This window comes from Squalius cephalus (genome assembly GCF_949319135.1).
Source record: "Squalius cephalus genome assembly, chromosome: 21".
NCBI lineage: Eukaryota > Metazoa > Chordata > Actinopteri > Cypriniformes > Leuciscidae > Squalius > Squalius cephalus.
This window is the reverse complement of record NC_137142.1, coordinates 22,307,447-22,326,216: the sequence shown is the minus strand read 5'-3', so window position 1 is coordinate 22,326,216 and position 18,770 is coordinate 22,307,447. Positions and strand designations below refer to the sequence as shown.

The following is an 18,770-nucleotide window of genomic DNA, read 5'->3' as shown; positions in this document are numbered from 1 at the left end:
TTTAATTCCTCTTAGGATGGGCATCAAAGACTATAATGTACAAAGGAGTTGCTGAGTGACGCCTACAACTACAGCTTTACCAGCCAGACAGCGAACAACATTTCACTGACCACTGATTATATCTCTCCGGTCATTTCAGGATGGACTTCAAAGACTATACATTAATATAGTTTATATGTTAATATTAATATAAAAGGGGGTCAAAACAAAAGGTTGGCCTTAAAAAAGTGTTTTACGTAAGTGTAAGTGTAAAATTTCAACCTGATCATGAGAAAACTATTTTTTTATGAGGTGATTTCGTATGACTCCTATGGAAATGTTCAAAATGTAAGCATTAAGGTCCACCCTATAACCCCAACCCTAAACATAACCGTCAGTGTAAGTAGATTGTAGAAAAACATACAGATGAGAGCGTATTTTATAAGAATTAGCTACCAATTCGCCAAATGTAAAATAGTGAGGGTTTTTTTCCCCAGATGTTTCAAAAGTTAGTTAGGGCCCTCGTTTTCAGGTTCCACTGACACAGATCTCATTTTGACAGACAGGAGTGCTGTAACAGTGGAATGTTAGGATGACTCCACCCCCCCGAAATGCAATTTTGCGAGGGGCCCAAGCGAATAAATTGTCAAGGAACTAGTAATAAACTGCCAGAAACTGCTTGTTTACATATAAAAACAATGGAAACTGCAGTTCACATAGAACATGTTTTTGCTTTTGATGTAGGCTACCATGCACTGCATTTTATGCATTTGATATAGCATCCTAATGCTTCTAACAAAAGTCCTCAAGTGGTCTAATGTTGCTATGGTTTCCTACCCATATTTTTAAACATCACAGCAACATAACTGCTCGAGCGCTTTTGTTAGAATGATAATCAGATGATACATAGACAAAATTGGAATACAGCAGTGATTCATCAATTTCTTAAACATTACATTTCCCAAATACATTCGATCGTTAAAGGGGACCTATTATGCAAAATTCACTTTTACATGGTGTTTAAACATAAATGTGTGTCGGCAGTGTGTACACACAGAATAAGACACCAAAGCATTTACAACACATTCTGGGGATGTCAGACTATTATTATATTATATTATATTATATTATATTATATTATATTATATTATATTATATTAAATTATATTATATTATATTATATTATATTATATTATATTATATTATATTATACATCTTGTAAAAAGGGGCATAATAGGTCCCCTTTAAAGGTGCTCTAAGCGATGTCACACGTTTTTTAGGCCAAAATTTTTTTTTTCACATCCAGCAAATCTCCTCACTATCCGCTAGCTGCCTGTCCCCTGAACACACTGTAAAAAAACACGGTCTCTGTAAACAGCCCAGGCTCCACAAACGGCAAGAAAACAAACTGGCCCAGCCTTGGCCACGAAACATAACAAACAGTGTTCCAGCCAAATAACCGACAAGAATGATTTTGGGGTGGGGGTTGGGGGGGTTAGTGCGCGTGCACATGAAGGGATGAAGGGGGGAAGGGGGGAAGGGGGGAAGGGGGGGGGGGGGGGGGGGGGTGAGAGATGGCCTAACAACGACTAACGTTAAAATTGTAGGCCTATATTCTTGAGAATTTTGATATGGCCGACACACGACCAAAGAGACGACATTCCAATGAACAAATAACAAAGAATAGGGAAAAGGAGAAGGAACGTGAACTCCCGAATTTACATCAGAAAAGCGTTCAAAAAGTGGCGAGAACTCCGCCAGCAGAAGGGCTTCCAATCCGACATTCAGATGGCTCTGTTTTTGCTGGACAGGTGGTTAAATCCAGTTTTGGTTCATGACTGTTTCAGGAAGCAGGGAAGGGAGGGGGAGGGGACGGGATGAGGAGGAGGGAGGGTCGAGCTAGCGTCAACAAGAAGTGACGTCATCCAACATCGCTTAGAACACCTTTAAGATAAGTGTGACCCCCAGAATGTCATTTAATTGACACTGCTCAACTTGAAACTGGAGAAATACCAACTTTTACAACCCTTCAAATATCGAATCAGCAATATAATATTGAAACAGGTCTACAATTATATAAGGTTCTCTAAAATACAATGCAATACGAGTAACGATATAATATAAAACAATACATCAAAACAAGAATTGCAGGTGGGGCTATGTTTGGTGTGACGGAAGAGGTCACGTGTGTGTATAACTGGAGGAAATCGTTTCATTCGCTGCTGCTCCCCTCAGTGGAAAAGATTAGACAGACCGGTACATTTCCGAACCACTACAACAATATCGCCCTTATTAAACTGACATTAAATGCGCAACCATTTTCGATGATCGGCCAGTACCTGACATAGAGGCATGATGCTTTATCAGATGATTATAAACGTTTACACAGGTACAGAGCTAGCAGGTTAGCTGGCGTCTATCTGGACTGCCAGTGGACGACAAGGGAGCTGCTTCATTTCCTCGTTTCTCGGATCGGGAACAAATCCAGCGGTTTAGTGTCGGGACGCTCTTATGTTTTGGTATTATGGTGAACATGGAGCTGTTTCAAGCTAAAGATCATTATATTCTTCAGAGCGGAGATAACGCGCTATGGTGCAGCAGGAAGGATGGATCTGTGGCCGTGAAACCGGGTAATGCTTGCATTTTAACTTATACAGTGTACATGTGTTTCAATGTTTCAGTGTTTCGTTTTCACGGTCTACATTGTTACCATTCCTCGCGCATAATGTACACGACTCGCAGCTTCAAAACAGAGACAGAATGTGATTAGTGCTCCTGACAGGAGAATACGGATCACTGAGTTGTATATGTATAAACGTTAAAGCGATGGAAATGTCAGTTTTTTTTAATCTGTCGAACTAGGCTGTTGTCTTGAAAGATGCCCAGTTGTGGTGTTTTCATTGCCCTACTTTCAAAGCAGCGTTCATGAATGAGTGTCAGTGCAAACCTCCAATGTTTTGATCGGATGATGTCGTGGCTAAAACCCCTTTTACTAATTACAGACAGTATTTGGTTTGGGGGTCAGTATATGTTGGTCAAGGGCGTTTAGATGTCAAATTGAGAATCTTAATGGGACAATTTACGTGAAAATAACATTTCTGTCATCGTTTACTCACCATTTTATTCCAAACCTGTGTAACTATTTCTTAGGTGGAACACAAAAGTAGATGTTACAGAATGCTAGGCACTGACCGATTCAGTTACCACTACTTTCATATCATGTTTTTCTCCACACAATAAAAGCGAATAGTGAAAGTGTCAGTCCCTAAAATTCTGCCTGACATCTTCTTTCTTGTTCCATGGAAGAGAGCCATACAACAGGAGGATGCAAATTTTTGCATATCTTGGTTTGATGTTATGACATCCATTGGGCCCAGTTCCAATTGTACAGGCTAAATATGTGAATAATAGTACATAACCAGCTTACAGGGGTTACAAATGACCACTAAATGGCCTTAATTAAACATTATTAGTTTATTTTTTTACCATAAATTGTTATTTAAAAACTATGGCTGTTCGGGAAGAAATGTCAGTTGTGAATAAATATTTAAATGTCCATCAACTCATCTTACCAGTGAGTTGGTGTATTTCTAAATATGCTGGATAGTGCTGTTAGACGTCTCACAAGAGAATTATATAGTTACACAGTTAAAAGTTGAAAGCTAAAGTTAGGGTAAAACATGTGACTGTTCTCCTGGAGAAAGTGGTACGTATGTTCGTGCAAGGCATAGTAGTGGTAGATAGTCAAATGAGAGTTTTCTGCCCAGGCATTAAACCAATAAAGTACTAGGTACCGATCTGTTTCTTTAACCTCAGGCAGTTTTGACATCGCTCTTGTGTCTTGTATGCATTGTATGTATTTTATCATAAATGACAGTGTTTTGCAGTTAGGCCTATATATTTTTTTCGTTTAGATTTTTTTAAACAAAAGGTTTGCATACTCAACCATGACCAGCGATTAATGGTCACACAGACAACTAAAAATGCCTTTCTCTTCTCTTTTTTTATCTCGCCTTTGAATGTCTACCTATCCACACCACTTCTATCTCTTGCCAAGTCTAAAACTAGATGGGCAGCTAGTCCGTCCTGCAGATTATCGGGAAAATTGCAGCCTGTGAAGATTTGAATAAGTTCTAGCTGTTTTTAGCCATGTGTGTGCAGCCGAGCTGATCAGGTTTAGGTTGCAGTCTGTTCCATTATTTAACTGGATAAGGGTTTCCACTGTATTCATGATGCATAGATACAGTCTCAGTTCTTTTTAACAAATTCCATAGTTGCCAGCATGTCTGGGTGAGTTTATACCACCGTATTACTTAATAGTTTGCTTATTATTCAGTCCAGTCGGTGTAGGGTGGCAGATGAATAGATCATAATAATGACAAATTAAAGGTTAGCCACTTCAAACTTCTATTAGATACTTGTATGAATAGATCACAGTGATGTATTTTTAATTACAAATTATATTATCATCATAACAATTTGAGTGCAATGTTGAATTGAATTTAGTTTCAGAATTTCTTGGTATTTGGTAAGTAACTGCTTCTACCAAGATATCATTCAACTCCACTGATGTACCAGCTTTCCATGGCCTAGTAGTTGGAGAACTTTCCTCAAACTGGAATGATGCCCAATGCCAAGCTCATGGTCATTATGGAGGGTTTTTGGCAACTTCATGATGCAGGCTCATCCAGCTCCCACCCGTCCATCATCAGACTGTGAATGTCTCTTCCCAGTTAGCCAGGAGATGGTTGACAGTGGCAAATGGAACTATGATATTTGTCAAAAGATAGTAGGAGCTATTAAGCTACCATACTCTCAGATACTCCGTAAAATGCTGTCTTTGCACATGACATCTCAGACCCTGCTCATCATTCCTAAAAATGTAGGTGATGCTGATCAATCATCTTAAGAGGAATTACTCAGCAATGAAATTGATGACTCAGGTTAGCAGTCATCTTTGTGAGGAACCTGGCTTAAAAATGCTTTTGATTAGTTTTTTTTTTTAGATCAATTGTGATCAGCCACATAACCTTAGAAAGTCGAAGGAAGCTGTGATGGTTCTTCTGTCCCAGATGCAGCAGTGCAAAAAAGAAAAGAAAAATTATTTATGTAAGACAAAAATGAATAAAAATATAAAAAAATTATTTGTGTGTGTAATTGTAATTGTAAATAAACAAAAATATACACATTTAATGTAATAATGAAATTAATGAGCTAAATTATTTGAACAAACACTCGAAATGAACATATATTGTCCAAAATATTTTTACCACAAAATATTTCAAAACATAAAGTGTGCCTTATTTGAGGGCGAAAACTGGCAACCTTTTGAGTTATTTTACCCAGGGTTATGAAACTTGTGCAGTGTGAAATGATGTGGTGTTAGAATCATACAGCTAGATGCTTAACAATAGACACCTAATCGCACACCTTATATTCACATGCTTTGGACAGTTATGGAAACACATCGCATTGTATAAACAGTCGTTTCGTAGTTTCAGGAGAAACGTCATATGGTGATGGAAAACATGAATTGAATTGAAGTGAAGAAGAGACGGTTTCATTCTTGCCTTTATAGTACAGTGGGCAATATATAATGTGATGATGTGCAATGTTAGAGCCTGTAAATATGTCATGTAATGCATCCAGTCATTAACCCAGGGTTTAGAAATGTACAATTTGAATCTTCAGCATATGAATACCTAGAATGAATTGTTAACCCCGGGTAAATTGTGAGCAGTGTGAAATCCGAAGCAAGATAACCCAGGATTCCGTTTACCCAGGGTTTAGAATGAGCAGGGTTTACTATTTCAAGTGTGAAAAGCCCTTATGAGCTGTTAAAATGTTTTGAACACTTGTGACTTATTTTAATCCTTCTTTCAGCAACCGACCTCCTGCTAGCATGGAACCCTGTCTGTCTGGGCCTTGTAGAGGGTATTATTGGAAAAATACAGCTTCATGCCGGTAAGTCTGATCGTCAGAATGGTAAATTTTGTGGATAAAGGATGAGCATTAACATTTTTAATTCACTGTAATGTTTGCAATAAATTCAGTGGCTCTAAAACTTATAGTCTAATGTTGTTGTGGATAAAATACCATTCAGATCCTGATTTAATAGAATACGTGTTTTTTTCTGTAATTCAGTTTGCAGCAGGAAGAAACTGGGTACCAGAGACTCATAATTAACATAATGAAAGGCAGCTCCAGCATCAGGAATGTCAGCTAAATTTGGTTTATTATTTTTTTGTAATTGCTAAATGTCTCTCAATGCTTTGTAGGCCATCTGTTCTGATGTAGCTTTAGCAGATTAAATAGAATGGCATTGAATATTTGCCTTATTCACATGCTGTGGTATTTACAGGATACGCAGTTCAAAGAATATTGTCATGAATGATCCATATATAGAAATCCATTTCCATTAAACAAATGCCTCTTCATAGATTAAAAAGGAAGCTCTTGAGGGTACAGAAGTGAAATTATGATACTTTCATTTCATAATTCGGTGGCTGATTTGAGAAGTTAACCTATTGTTAACAGGTTGACATTATGTAGGCTATAATGTCATTATAATGTCAATCTCTCTTCCTTTTTCAGAGAAACACTTGCTTTGTCTTTATATATATACATATATTTTGTACTATTATTGATGGCTAAAATAATTGTTCGACTTTTTTGCAGTTTCAGGGCAAGGCTACACAGATGAGCCATATCATCAGTGTCTTGCTACATATTACACATGCCTTACTTTGTAACATAATCCAGTGGGCAAACCTGATATTTCCTTGCACCGTTCCCACAAAGAGCCCATGCTGTTCTCATTAAATTTTCCACCTAAAAGATCTCAGAGTTGCCTGCTGCAGGGTGTGCTTTCCTGCTTTTATCTGTTGATTTACATTGAGTTGTCAGTGAAAGTATGACTGCATCTCGTCTCATTGCAAATGTCTTTGAAGTCATTGTTATGAGAATGCTTGCCATTGGAATGAATCATGCCGGATAGAGCAGGAAAATGAGGCGTGGAACTCTGCACTCATGACACATTCCCTTCCTCCCCCCTTTTGGGCAGATCTTCCTCTGGGTCTGATCCTGATTCGCCAGAAAGCACTGGTGGGCCAGTTGCCAGGAGACCACAAAGTCTACAAGATCACCAAGATAGCAGTCATTCCACTCTCAGAGGATGAACCACAGGATCTAGAATTAGAGGTGACTAATACTAACTGTTTTGTGCAAACGTTCTCCATGTTGGATTTCATTAAAGTTAGTATAGAATCAGACAAAGACATAATGTACAAATTGGCTAACCATTACATTTCATAATATAGATGTGTTGCTCTAACATTTGAAGAGTTATTTCTTGCCATTATCCATGTTTGTAGAGAGCATTCATTGGATCCTGATAGAATTTACTGGATTGTCTACCCGAATTCCCACTTGTTAGTGTGTCTAGACACTTAGGCCAAGACTTTAGGAATTTTAGCTCTCTCGTGTGGTAAATGGTTGACGTATAACTAGTGCAAGAGTAGTGGTGTGTTTCTAAGGGTTCCAGAGGAAGCATGATGTTTCTAAGGAGTCAGTCTCTCAGCAGAGCATCTGGGATTAAAGGAGATGTTTAACCATGTAAGTGAAACAGTCAGAGGTCACTGTTATCCATTCTCCTGGCGTGCTATCTCTGCTTGAGTAGTTTATCACAGAATAATTGCCTTGAATTACTTTGAGATAGCAGATGGCCTATGTAGTTTGACTCTAGTTGTTCTGTCTGTTTAATGAGCACATGAATCTGCTCTGGCATAAGCAGGCTAGTTTTAGTATCCATCTTGGCACCCTTTTGGTTTTAATTAAAGCAATTACTGTAGCAGCATTTTTCAGATGGACTTTGAGCAGGGAGACAGAGATGTTCATGTACTATATATGGATGTAGATTTGTCACCAATAACAGCAGATTGTTAGCAATAACACTAACTTTTATCATTCATTCTTTTTCTTTCATTCTCCTTCAGCTCTGTAAAAAGCATCATTTTGGAATCAACAAACCAGAGAAAATCACCCAGTCACCAGACGAGTCCAAGTTCCTGTTAAAGACCCTGAGTCAGATCAAATCTAATGTTGCTGTTCCCATGAAGAAAAAGGTTGATGGGTCATTTGGAAATTTTGATAATTGATATCACTTTAAAATGACAATCATTTTGAGATTAAATATTCCCGTTTTACTTGATCTGTTTGACATGTTAGCATTGTTAATATAAATAAAATCTGAAAATGTAAAAACAGAGCCCTCTGATTCGCCCATAAATGTACTTCTCTTTAACTTAGCCTCATCTCTTTAACCTTGTTTTGTTTGTTCACTCCCATCCAGTATTCCCCTGCCTTTCAGGTCAAGGAGAATAAAGAGAAGGAACGTCTGGAGAGGCGGCTGTTTGAAGAACTCTATAAGATATTCATGGATTCGGATTCATTTTACTATAGTCTGACCTATGACCTAACCAATACAGTCCAGCGACAGGGAGCGTTAGGCATGTCAGATCAGCCACTGTGGAAAAAGGTGAGAGTTTTTGTTTTATATATTTTGAAAGTTAAATGTCTACTGAATGAGTGTTTTAGCTTTGTGGTTTATAAAAGTATAAATGTAGCTATTAGCCATTTATTTACTTCAAATCCTTCGGTTTTCAATGAGCAACGGGTTAAAAAAAATGACAAAAGACTTACTAGAGGATAATGAAATTTTCAAATGTCTTTTAATATTGATATTGGTGACAATTGTGCAGATACTTGAGAAAGATACAAGAATATTTACATCTATTCTGAATCAACGATTAAGAGAAAGAGCACAGAATGCATGGTACACATCAGTCTTAGATAATAAGAAGTTGAATATATATTCACAATGCAAATCAATGGTGGTACAGGAGAGCTACATTGCATCTGTATATAACATACAGTTGTTACGATCTTTGTTGTTATTCAGGGTAGATGGAGTAATACACCAATGACAGAAAGAATTTGTAGTTATTGTAAACTATTTAATATATCTGCGATTGAAGATGAGAAGCATTTTTTGTATGACTGTTCTTTGTATATGGATCTGCGTAAGAAATATCTGAGTGATCTCACACTTGTTGGTGATGTTTGTGTTGATGTGTCACAGGTTTGTGAGTCAAAGCATGCATGGAGATTAGCATTGTACATATATCATGGAATGAAAAAAAGAGCATCTGTCATGCTATTGTAACGTTGGAACTATGGGCCGAGAGGCCATGGCCCATGTATTCCTGAAATAAACTAAACTAAACTAAACTAAACTAAACTACTTGAGAAAGCAGGAAACAGTTGAGGTTATTTGAGTGATGATGTTTCGCACTCTTTTGCACTTGTCCCACACATACAGGATGCAATACATTTATAGCCAAGCTTCATTTCTCTTTTTTTATTGAATAAACCATTATCTTTAGAAACTTCCTGGATGTTGCACTAAACAGTAGATCTCTGAGAAATTTGTATGTGTGTGTATATATATATATATATATATATATATATATATATATATATATATATATATATATATATATATATATATACATATACATATACATATATGCATACATGCATACAAATTACAAATATATACAAATTACAGAATATAGAATAGAATTTATATGTATATGTATACATTTAATCATTCATTCATTTAAATAAATCTGAAATAAAATAGAAAAAAAAAAAAAAACAACAACCCATAACAACCTTATTAAAACGTTCTTAAGTCAGTGCTTTTTTTGTTGGGCTGTGGTTGCTGTGTCATTTTCCAATCCCATTCTCCATTGTCCCCGAAGTCATTTCCTGTCTCTCTGTATTTCCTAATAGAAAGTCCATATAACACAAACATGAACACATTCCATCTGACAAACTCACAGAATACTGATTCCCATAATATGTTTTTGTTTTCTTTTAGGTGGATGATAGATTCTTCTGGAACAAGCATATGGTCAAAGACCTAACTGACTTGCAGGTGCAAAACTGTTTTCTCAAATTTTCCAGAATTGTAATGGTTAATGTTTGAATATGTAAACAAGCTTTGAATGGTGATGATAAAAAAAAGCCCTGTTTTGCAGGTGCCTCAGGTGGACTTTTGGGTGATTCCTATCATCCAAGGCTTCGTGCAGGTGGAGGAGCTGGTGGTGAACTATAACGAGAGCTCTGATGAAGAGAGGAGCAGCCCGGAGACGCCTCTGCAGGAACCCACCTGTGTGGATGATATTCACCCTCGCTTCACCGTGGCCCTCATCTCCAGAAGAAGCCGCCACCGTGCAGGTACAGTACATTGGTAAATAAAGAAATTCACATTACTTTGCATGCCGTCAATATGATAACACGTCATCATGTGCTTTCCAATTAAGGAATGCGCTACAAGCGGAGGGGGGTGGATGAAAACGGACATGTGGCCAACTATGTGGAGACGGAGCAGCTAATCCACGTGCACAGTCACACGCTGTCCTATGTACAAACACGAGGCTCTGTCCCTGTGTTCTGGAGCCAAGCTGGGTACCGCTACAACCCCAGACCTCGGATAGAGAAAGGTGAGGCGTATCTGTGTAATTCTCTCTTCAAATCATAAATGTGATCTAACTCGCAGCGCAGTCTAGCACTTCTGTTTATAGACGAGCTATTACTGTGATTCATCAGCTTAGTCATTGTCCTGTGAATGGCATCAGGTGTGAAGCAGGTGTGTTTTCATGGCTTCTTTGTTGAACAGAGAGGATGTTGGGGCTCAGTGGTGATGGCTCAGCATTTTACTGTGACTTTGATTCTGTGATCCACCTGCAGCGTTGTGTGTTTCCTACATGATGTGTTATCCCAGATGTGTTTTGTTGCAGGAGAGAGGGAAACTATGCCTTATTTTGCCTCTCACTTTGAACAGCAAGTTAAGATTTACAAAAAACTGGTAAGATGTGTTTAAAATAACAGAAATACTAATGCTAATATTGAATGAAATACTAATTTTTTTTAATGTAGTATAAAAGTAGGGCATTCGATTCCTTTAGAAGACTTTAAATATGTGTAATTACTGAATTCAGCAGTTTTGTCTGGATGACATTCACAGTGAAATATGTAAAGTATAATATATAATGACACTGATTGGAAGTCAAGGCTGCATTGATTTGATTAAAAATACAGTAAAAACAATAATATTGTGAATATTATTACAATTTAAAATATTTTTTTTTTTTATTTGACTATATATTTAAATTGTAATATATTCCTGTGATGGGAGAGCTGAATTTTCAGTAGCCATTACTACAGTCTTCAGTGTCACATGATCCTTCAGAAATCATTCTAAAATTATCTTTTTTTTGTGTGTGTTGAAATGAGCAGAAACACAATTTTTATAATCTCAAAATTAATGTTATTGGTCAAAACAAATGATCTGCATTAATCATAATTTCATTTGTCAACACATTAACAGCCCTAACAAAAAACAATAAATATCATCCTTATTTTACAGAGGTTTTTTTTTTTTTTTTTCATCAGGTCATCGTTAATTTAGTGGACCAAAATGGACGTGAGAAGATGATTGGTGATGCTTACCTCAAACAAGTGCTGCTGTACAATAATCCCAACCTAACATACGTTTCATTTGACTTCCATGAGCACTGGTAAGATAACCCAACCTTGTGACTTTTATAAAAGAGCCTGTTATGGTCAAATCTCAACAACAGATTTTCTCCTTTGTCACTTCCCAGTCGAGGGATGAAGTTTGAAAATGTGCAGACTCTCACTGATGCCATCTATGACATTATCATAGACACGAGATGGGCCTGGTGAGTCTTTCATTGGCCCTTAAGTCCCAATTCTCTCATAAAAACTACTTTTGTTCCCGAGTTAGTAAGTGTCAGCTGGACTCCTGGTTGATTATAATCAATCTACTTTGATTTGCAAATAGGGTGGACCAAGCAGGAGTCATCTGCCAACAGGAAGGCATCTTCCGGGTTAACTGCATGGATTGCTTGGACAGAACTAATGTGGTACAGGCCGCTATCGCCCGTGTGGTCATGGAACAGCAGGTACAGTATACAAATTCACATTTGATACTGGAACATGCTACACTGATAAATTCACACATAAAAATCAAAGTCGTTTTGGATAAGATCATGCTAAATGCCTTAAGGTGTAAATAAAACTCTGGTTTCTTGGAGCATTGCCATACCGCACCCACAGAACAGTGTAGTGTCTTTGCCTCTCTCAGATGCTTTCAGTGTGCCAGTACAAGAGTCTTTTCATCTGTTTGGTTCCAGCTGAAAAAACTTGGTGTAATGCCACCCGAGCAGCCACTGCCCCTCAAGTGTTACAGAATCTATCAGGTGATGTGGGCCAACAATGGAGACACCATTAGCCGTCAGTATGCTGGCACAGCTGCCCTAAAGGTAAATAGACTGAATGCCTGCCATTGATTTTATGCTGTCCCCATTGCCCTTTTACACCACCATCTGTCAGCATATAGTATCTAGATTGCAGATTGACAAGTCAGTAATCTTTTGGCCATTCATCTTATCTGGAGTGCCTATATTATATAAATCATCTAAATATTATGTAAATTCATGATTAATTTATTTGTTAATAATTACTTTATATACAAATAAATTAAGTAAAAAAAAAAAAAAAGGTTTTGTAATTAAATTTGGGCATCCTACAGGAATTCCCACAGCATCTTTCTATTTGGACGAATAGGAGTAAACATTGAGACTAAAGCCTTTAGTCCCATAACATAACTGAAGTAGGATAATGATGAAGCTTGTCCGCTTAGTCTGATGTGTGCAATCTCTTGTGTAGGGAGATTTCACACGAACAGGAGAGCGAAAGTTAGCTGGGGTGATGAAGGATGGTGTGAACTCAGCTAATCGTTACTATCTGAACCGCTTCAGAGATGCCTACCGACAGGCTGTCATTGGTGAGCATGGGAGATTGTCATTTGAATCCTTATTTTGTATTTTTGATGTTAGGCACACAGTGCTATTAGCACAGCTTAGTGCCTCATCTGCCATGTACTGTATCTCTGATCCTCCCAGACCTCATGATGGGACATCCAGTAACAGAAGACCTGTACTCCATCTTCAGCAAAGAGAAGGAGCATGAGGAGAAAGAGAAGGAGAGCCAAAGAGGAGCTCAGGAGCAGGTCAGCCTCCTTCTGCAGACGTACATGCAGATGCTGTTACCTGATGATGAGAAGTTCCATGGTGGATGGGCTCTTATAGACTGTGATCCAAGGTGGGAGCCCTCAACTTCATCATGCAGTGTTTTTAGGAGAGTTCTAATTCCAAGCCAGTTGTATGATCCAGTTTCAGAAAAAGATGCTGTATTAAGGGGCTTCACACACATGACGCGTTTTTGCATTCAAATACGCAAAATGCGGGGTAGTGGCATCAAAAGAAACAGAAGGTCTTAAAGCGCTTTTTAAAAATGTTTCTTTAACTTGAACGCCATATTTTTAGAATGTTGTGTAGATGTTAGTCTAATCCATATTTACAAAGAAAAATAATGAAAAAGCAGCACAGTGGAATACAGAAATGTGTTCCGCGTGAACGGCCCCTAACTGTGTTATCGCTTTTTTTCTTTATTGGGAAATATTCAGTTACAACCGAAGAATAAAAAATTACAATAATACAAAAAATGAATTGCAATAAAAAATTATTACTGTAAAAAAGCTTGGATCTATTATAAAGCTTGATTTAAAAAATTCATGTTTAGTGTACTCTTCCTCCTACAGTTTGTTGTCAACAGCTCACAGGTACTTGTGCATATTGTTTTTTCATATTTGTACAATTATTGTTTGGGTGACGGAGCCATATTTCCTCAAATCTTTTGAGCATCTGTTGGTGGTAGGCCATGGTGATAGATGCCTGAAAACTGTTACTGATTGGGTTGGAATTCTTCTTAAATCTTTGCTAATTGAAAGAGGTTAGCTCTGACCATAATATGTAATGCTTATTTGAGTAAATCTTCATACAAGATATGCTCAAATAAGCAAAAAATATTATGGTCAGAGTTAAACTCAGATGATTAAATACATTCTAGCGAAATGTCATGCATTTTGCATTTCCATTTGTTTCTTTTTCTCCTATATACCCAGGGTTTAATGGTAACATTCATGAGCCTCACTTTGAAGATTTTGACCTTTTATTGTGCTGCTGTTGCTTTTTTCCACACTTTTAGTCTTATAGATGCCACCCATAAAGATGTTGACGTTCTTCTGCTGCTGTCCAACTGTGCATATTATGTAGCCTAGTAAGTGCATTTTCTCTCAAAGTTTGTTTTTTAAAATAAGAAATCCTTTTTTTCTTGGCATTGATTTAGTAATGCCACTTTACTTTGTTGTTTCTATTTAGTTATGATGAGGAGGCGGACAAAGTCAACCAGTACCAGAGACTCAGTTTAGAAGGTCTTGAAAAGATCGAAATTGGTAATAGCTTGTAGATAAACTTGTGGGTGTAATTATTGTCAATATAATGTTCTGTGATATGACAGTTAGCCAATGTTGGTCTTTTGTAGGGCCAGAGCCAACTCTTTTCGGAAAGCCTAAATACTGCTGCATGCGGCTGCACTATAAGAATGGGGAGATAAGCGGTTACTTCCATACGCTGAGGGCTGTCACACGGAATCCAGAGGATGATGGGAAAGGTTTGTGCTGGGATACCATGATTTGTTGTGGCACTAGTTCAGCTTCTGTATTGCGTAATTCTGTGAATGACATTATGGGTTAAGATATAACTTGGCCTTGTGTATACTGGTGTAGCTTGAATAGTTTTGTGTTTGTTAAATAATTGATCCTTTCCTCTGCACTTGTTGGGTTGTTTGCATTTCAGACACACTCCAGTGCATTGCTGAAATGCTTCGTATTACAAAGCAAGCTATGGGGCTTGACGTCCAGGTCGTTGAGAAGAAACTAGAGAGGTAAAAAAAGAAGAAACTTTTGTATGTGTGTTTCTTCAGTTTACACTAACATTTTTAAGGTTTTTACCTTATTTAAAAAGGACACAAAGGCTTTGTTCACACTGCAGGGGAAATCAGAATTTGTTCATAAATCTGATTTCTAAATAAGTTATGTGTCTGGATGTGATTGTTGTGGGTTACTGTGAGACTTTAGTAATTGATGTTTCAACTCGCTGCACAACAAATGACAAAAAGATAAAAAGAACAAAAAGAAATCCAATCTGATCATTTAGACTGAGACACATTAACTATTTTTTCACATTAATACTACAGAAACCTATACCGATTAGTTTTTTTCCACTGGCTTTTTTGAACATCCAAATTGTTGATGAATCTTGCTTTAATTGCTTTGTTTCAGGAGACACAGCAAACCACATGAGGATATAATGGGAATACAAGGAAAAGCTGTGGACCAAGTCCTTGGGTCTGGTTTGGCTCAAGGCAAAAGTTTCCTTTTGAACAAGTTCTCATCGCTAAACCAGAAAGTGAAGCAAACAAAGACTAACGTCAACATTGGAAACTTCAAGCCCTTGGGGAAACTGGGGACCTTCTCTAAGCCTGAGGTGAAAGTGAACTTCCTCCAGCCCAATTTACATGTGAACCTCTGGAAATCAGACAGCAGTTTAGAGACCCGTGATGGCAATACTGGTTCGGCAGCCCTGAAAGACCTTAAAGACAAACATTCGGATGAGATTTCCTCCGATTCCGATTCCTACAACTCGGATGAGCTGCCATGCTCGGGCTCTCGGGAAAACGTAGACTATGTGCTTCCTAGCTGTGGAATTGTAGCATCTGCACCACGACTTGGCAGTCGCTCCCAGTCAATTGGCAGCGTCGAGCTTGCTGTACCCTCTGTCATCCGAGTCACAGGCTGTGATAATAAGACTGCGGATAGCTTGTCAGTTGGCCCAGATGGCCAGTCTCCTGGGACAGCCTCGGAGGCAGAGGAAGCCATTCTGATTGACTTCGGGACACCTATAGATGCTTACTGCCACCAGTTTGTCCAGGATGCCAAGACCAAACCAATAGAGGTGTTCGAGGAAGTGGCACCAGCACCCAAACCGCAAGCACCTCAAGCCCCCTCGGCTCTTGACACAAGACTGGGGTCTTCAAATTACCAACAGCAACTCCCTCGCCCATCTCAACTTGAGGTGGAGACCTCCGTCCGAGGGGCAAATCTACTGACTGTCCAGCCTGCGGGCTCAGCCACATCATGCGGGTCACAAAAGAGTTTGGAAGGCATCACAGGACCCTCGCCGGCAGACAGCAACGGAAGCCGCGTCGTGTCGCCCTTTGCGAAGATCAGGAGCTCCATGGTGCAGGTGGCTAGTTTTACCCAGGCCGGACTTACCCAAGGCATCAACTTTGCTGTAGCTAAGGTGCAGAAAAGCCCAGAGACAGACGCTGTCAACGAAACCCAAGAGAACGAATTGCGAGCGATGTTTACACAGTGCCAGACCAGGATCATTCAGATATAGCGTGCTTAGCAGATGCATTTTTAGTGTTAGATCGTGACTTCCTGCAAAGTAATGGTAGCATAAGCTCACAGAAGTCAAGCCACACCACTAGTTTCCCCTCCAGTTAACCAAACCAAAGTTTACAGCCAGTGTTTAGTAGTAAGTAGTACGTCTAAGATTAACCCGACTGTGCCCCTGAGTCCACAAATCGAATCCTAAACATCTATATATTGCTGGTTTGCATGTTAAGAAGCAGGTAACTGAGGTATATTAGGACAGGCAAGTTGTATTGCATGTCAAGACCCAAGACCTAGATATGTCATGTGACCCCATTTGTGCAGTACAATTCACTGGCTGTTGTAGCTGTAACTAAAACCTTTTTCGATTGGAATATCTATCAGTGGGCAGCTTAGACAACCAGACGGTACAGTTATATGGATATCTTTGATGTGGTGTTTGTCATAAAAATATACCAAAATAGGACCACAATAGTTGTGTAGGATCTATGGTCAAATTATATTATTCAACTAAGTATTATATGTAAGTACTGTAGCGGTTTCCTTTAGTACTCTCCAATTAAGATGTTTATAGAGAGAGAATTATATTTACATGCTCTTAAGTTTATAATCATAGCTGATGGAAACAATCCATCTCCAGTTCTTTTGGGCTCTGTAGATGTAATCACGCACCTAAATAATTTGACTAAATCATGACTTAAACTGATATTTATTGTCACATGTTGGTTTTGAGAAAAGCTTATGTCTTAAAATGTCCTTTTTATTTCATGTTTTTCAGTTGTATGCTGTGGGATAATGTAACAGTGGTCTGCTGATATCTTAAAATGCTTAAAACGTACGTTGGGGAACGACCTGTTTTAAGTACCTGTAAAAACATCAAATTTATTTGCAAAGGCATTGGACTTCCGTATGCATATATAATGACTTTTGACTAGTATTTGACACAGGTCTGATGCAGGGTACCCATGACACAACTTTTTGCACTCTTAAATGGCAAGAGCAAGCCTTATCAGATTGCTAAATGCCAAGTCTACCTATAAATCTGTTTTCATTGAAGTCATTCAGGTTACATTTGTTTTGTCTGTAGTATCTATGTGATGTCTTTAGATTCGCTCTGGCCATTTTGTTCAAGATCAAGAAGTGATACAGATTAGATCATGTTTTGAGGCTGCATTAGCCAATATATTCTAGATGCAGAAAGAACATAAAGCCTTATTGGGTGATATCCAGTAGAACCTAGGTTAATTATGCATTATTTAATGATGTTTAAGTGCAGATCCTGTGGGATTGATCGACTTTGAAATAGTTCAAAATCTTATGGGCTACGTGATATCTAAATAAGACACTGTGATCTCAAGTGAACATCAGTGAGAACATTATATTGGCTTTGAGGGCTGGTTTAAAAGTTCTTTGGGCCGCAGTTTGTTTTTCAAACACGTCACAAGCTTTGTTTCTCACACACGTCATTTCTTATCTTTCTCTCACATGTACTGTAGCATAGAGTGCTGTGCAAGACACTGGTTTACACAATACCTTTGCAATGCATACACATTCAGACATTCCTGGAGCTGGTACGTGGTTTATTAACCTTCTGAGATTGGAACTGTCTGAGCTTTAATATATGGTGGCTGTTATGCAATAGTGATAAATACATGCGCAGTAGGTTTGGTGGTAAGTGGACTTTTTTGTTACGTTATTTTCTTCTTTTTTTACTATTTAAGACATCATGCACTGGACTGCACCCTGTTCTTTGCTTTGAACTTGAAATGCTCTTATTTGGTGGAGGATCTTGATAAACATTCCTCTTGTTTTGGAGGTGGGGGTAGATTGTTTTTTATGTATGAATTTTTAATTTTCTATGCATAAAGACTTGCACTGTCTCTGTGGTTGTTCCCCAACATCTTATAATGTTGCAAATTGTCACAAAGTGCTTTTGAATCCACTTTTTATTTTCAATGTTTGTAACTGAACTGACATGTATCATATTATATTTTGTCCAACAGTCTTTTGTTTCAAAAGCACATAATTTCCAGCTTCTTCCCATTTAAGAGAACGTCCTCCATATTTTTTGGTGAATTGTTTTCATCTATTGTACCCAACATTTCTTTTTTGCAGAGTATTTATTCCTAATTCATGTTCTCAAGTGTATTCCCTAGTATTTTCCTATGTTAATAATAATTGTGTTAACTGCTGTATTTTAAAATGTTATGGACTGTACCTGGGAGGCTTTTTAAGTAAATAATTAAAAAAGATTGTCATTTTGATTCATTTACAACTTTGATGACAGATTAACTAGAACACAAGCTTTCACCATCAAATACTGCAGATATCACTTGCGAAA

At 38.1% G+C, this 18,770-nt stretch overlaps 1 protein-coding gene across 4 annotated transcripts; it reads left to right on the top strand.

Moving 5' to 3' along the window:
- Positions 1-2,156: 2,156 nt before the first annotated feature.
- Positions 2,157-18,673, top strand: inpp5f (inositol polyphosphate-5-phosphatase F). 4 transcript variants are annotated; one of them, XM_079855167.1, is made up of 21 exons: positions 2,157-2,609; positions 5,863-5,943; positions 7,043-7,179; positions 7,974-8,102; positions 8,330-8,515; positions 9,923-9,979; positions 10,083-10,281; positions 10,368-10,547; positions 10,845-10,912; positions 11,500-11,624; positions 11,712-11,789; positions 11,912-12,032; positions 12,264-12,392; positions 12,799-12,916; positions 13,035-13,233; positions 13,733-13,753; positions 14,179-14,250; positions 14,352-14,425; positions 14,515-14,643; positions 14,829-14,916; positions 15,314-16,435. In XM_079855167.1, exons 1-21 carry the CDS (start codon positions 2,504-2,506, stop codon positions 16,431-16,433), a joined length of 3,417 nt encoding a protein of 1,138 aa, XP_079711293.1. In that variant the 5' UTR covers positions 2,157-2,503; the 3' UTR covers positions 16,434-16,435. The 4 variants fall into 4 exon arrangements, with proteins under 4 accessions (XP_079711293.1, XP_079711295.1, XP_079711294.1 ...); XM_079855168.1 differs by having other exon boundaries at positions 2,189-2,609; positions 8,348-8,515; XM_079855169.1 differs by lacking the exon at positions 13,733-13,753 and having other exon boundaries at positions 15,314-18,673.
- Positions 18,674-18,770: the final 97 nt, after the last annotated feature.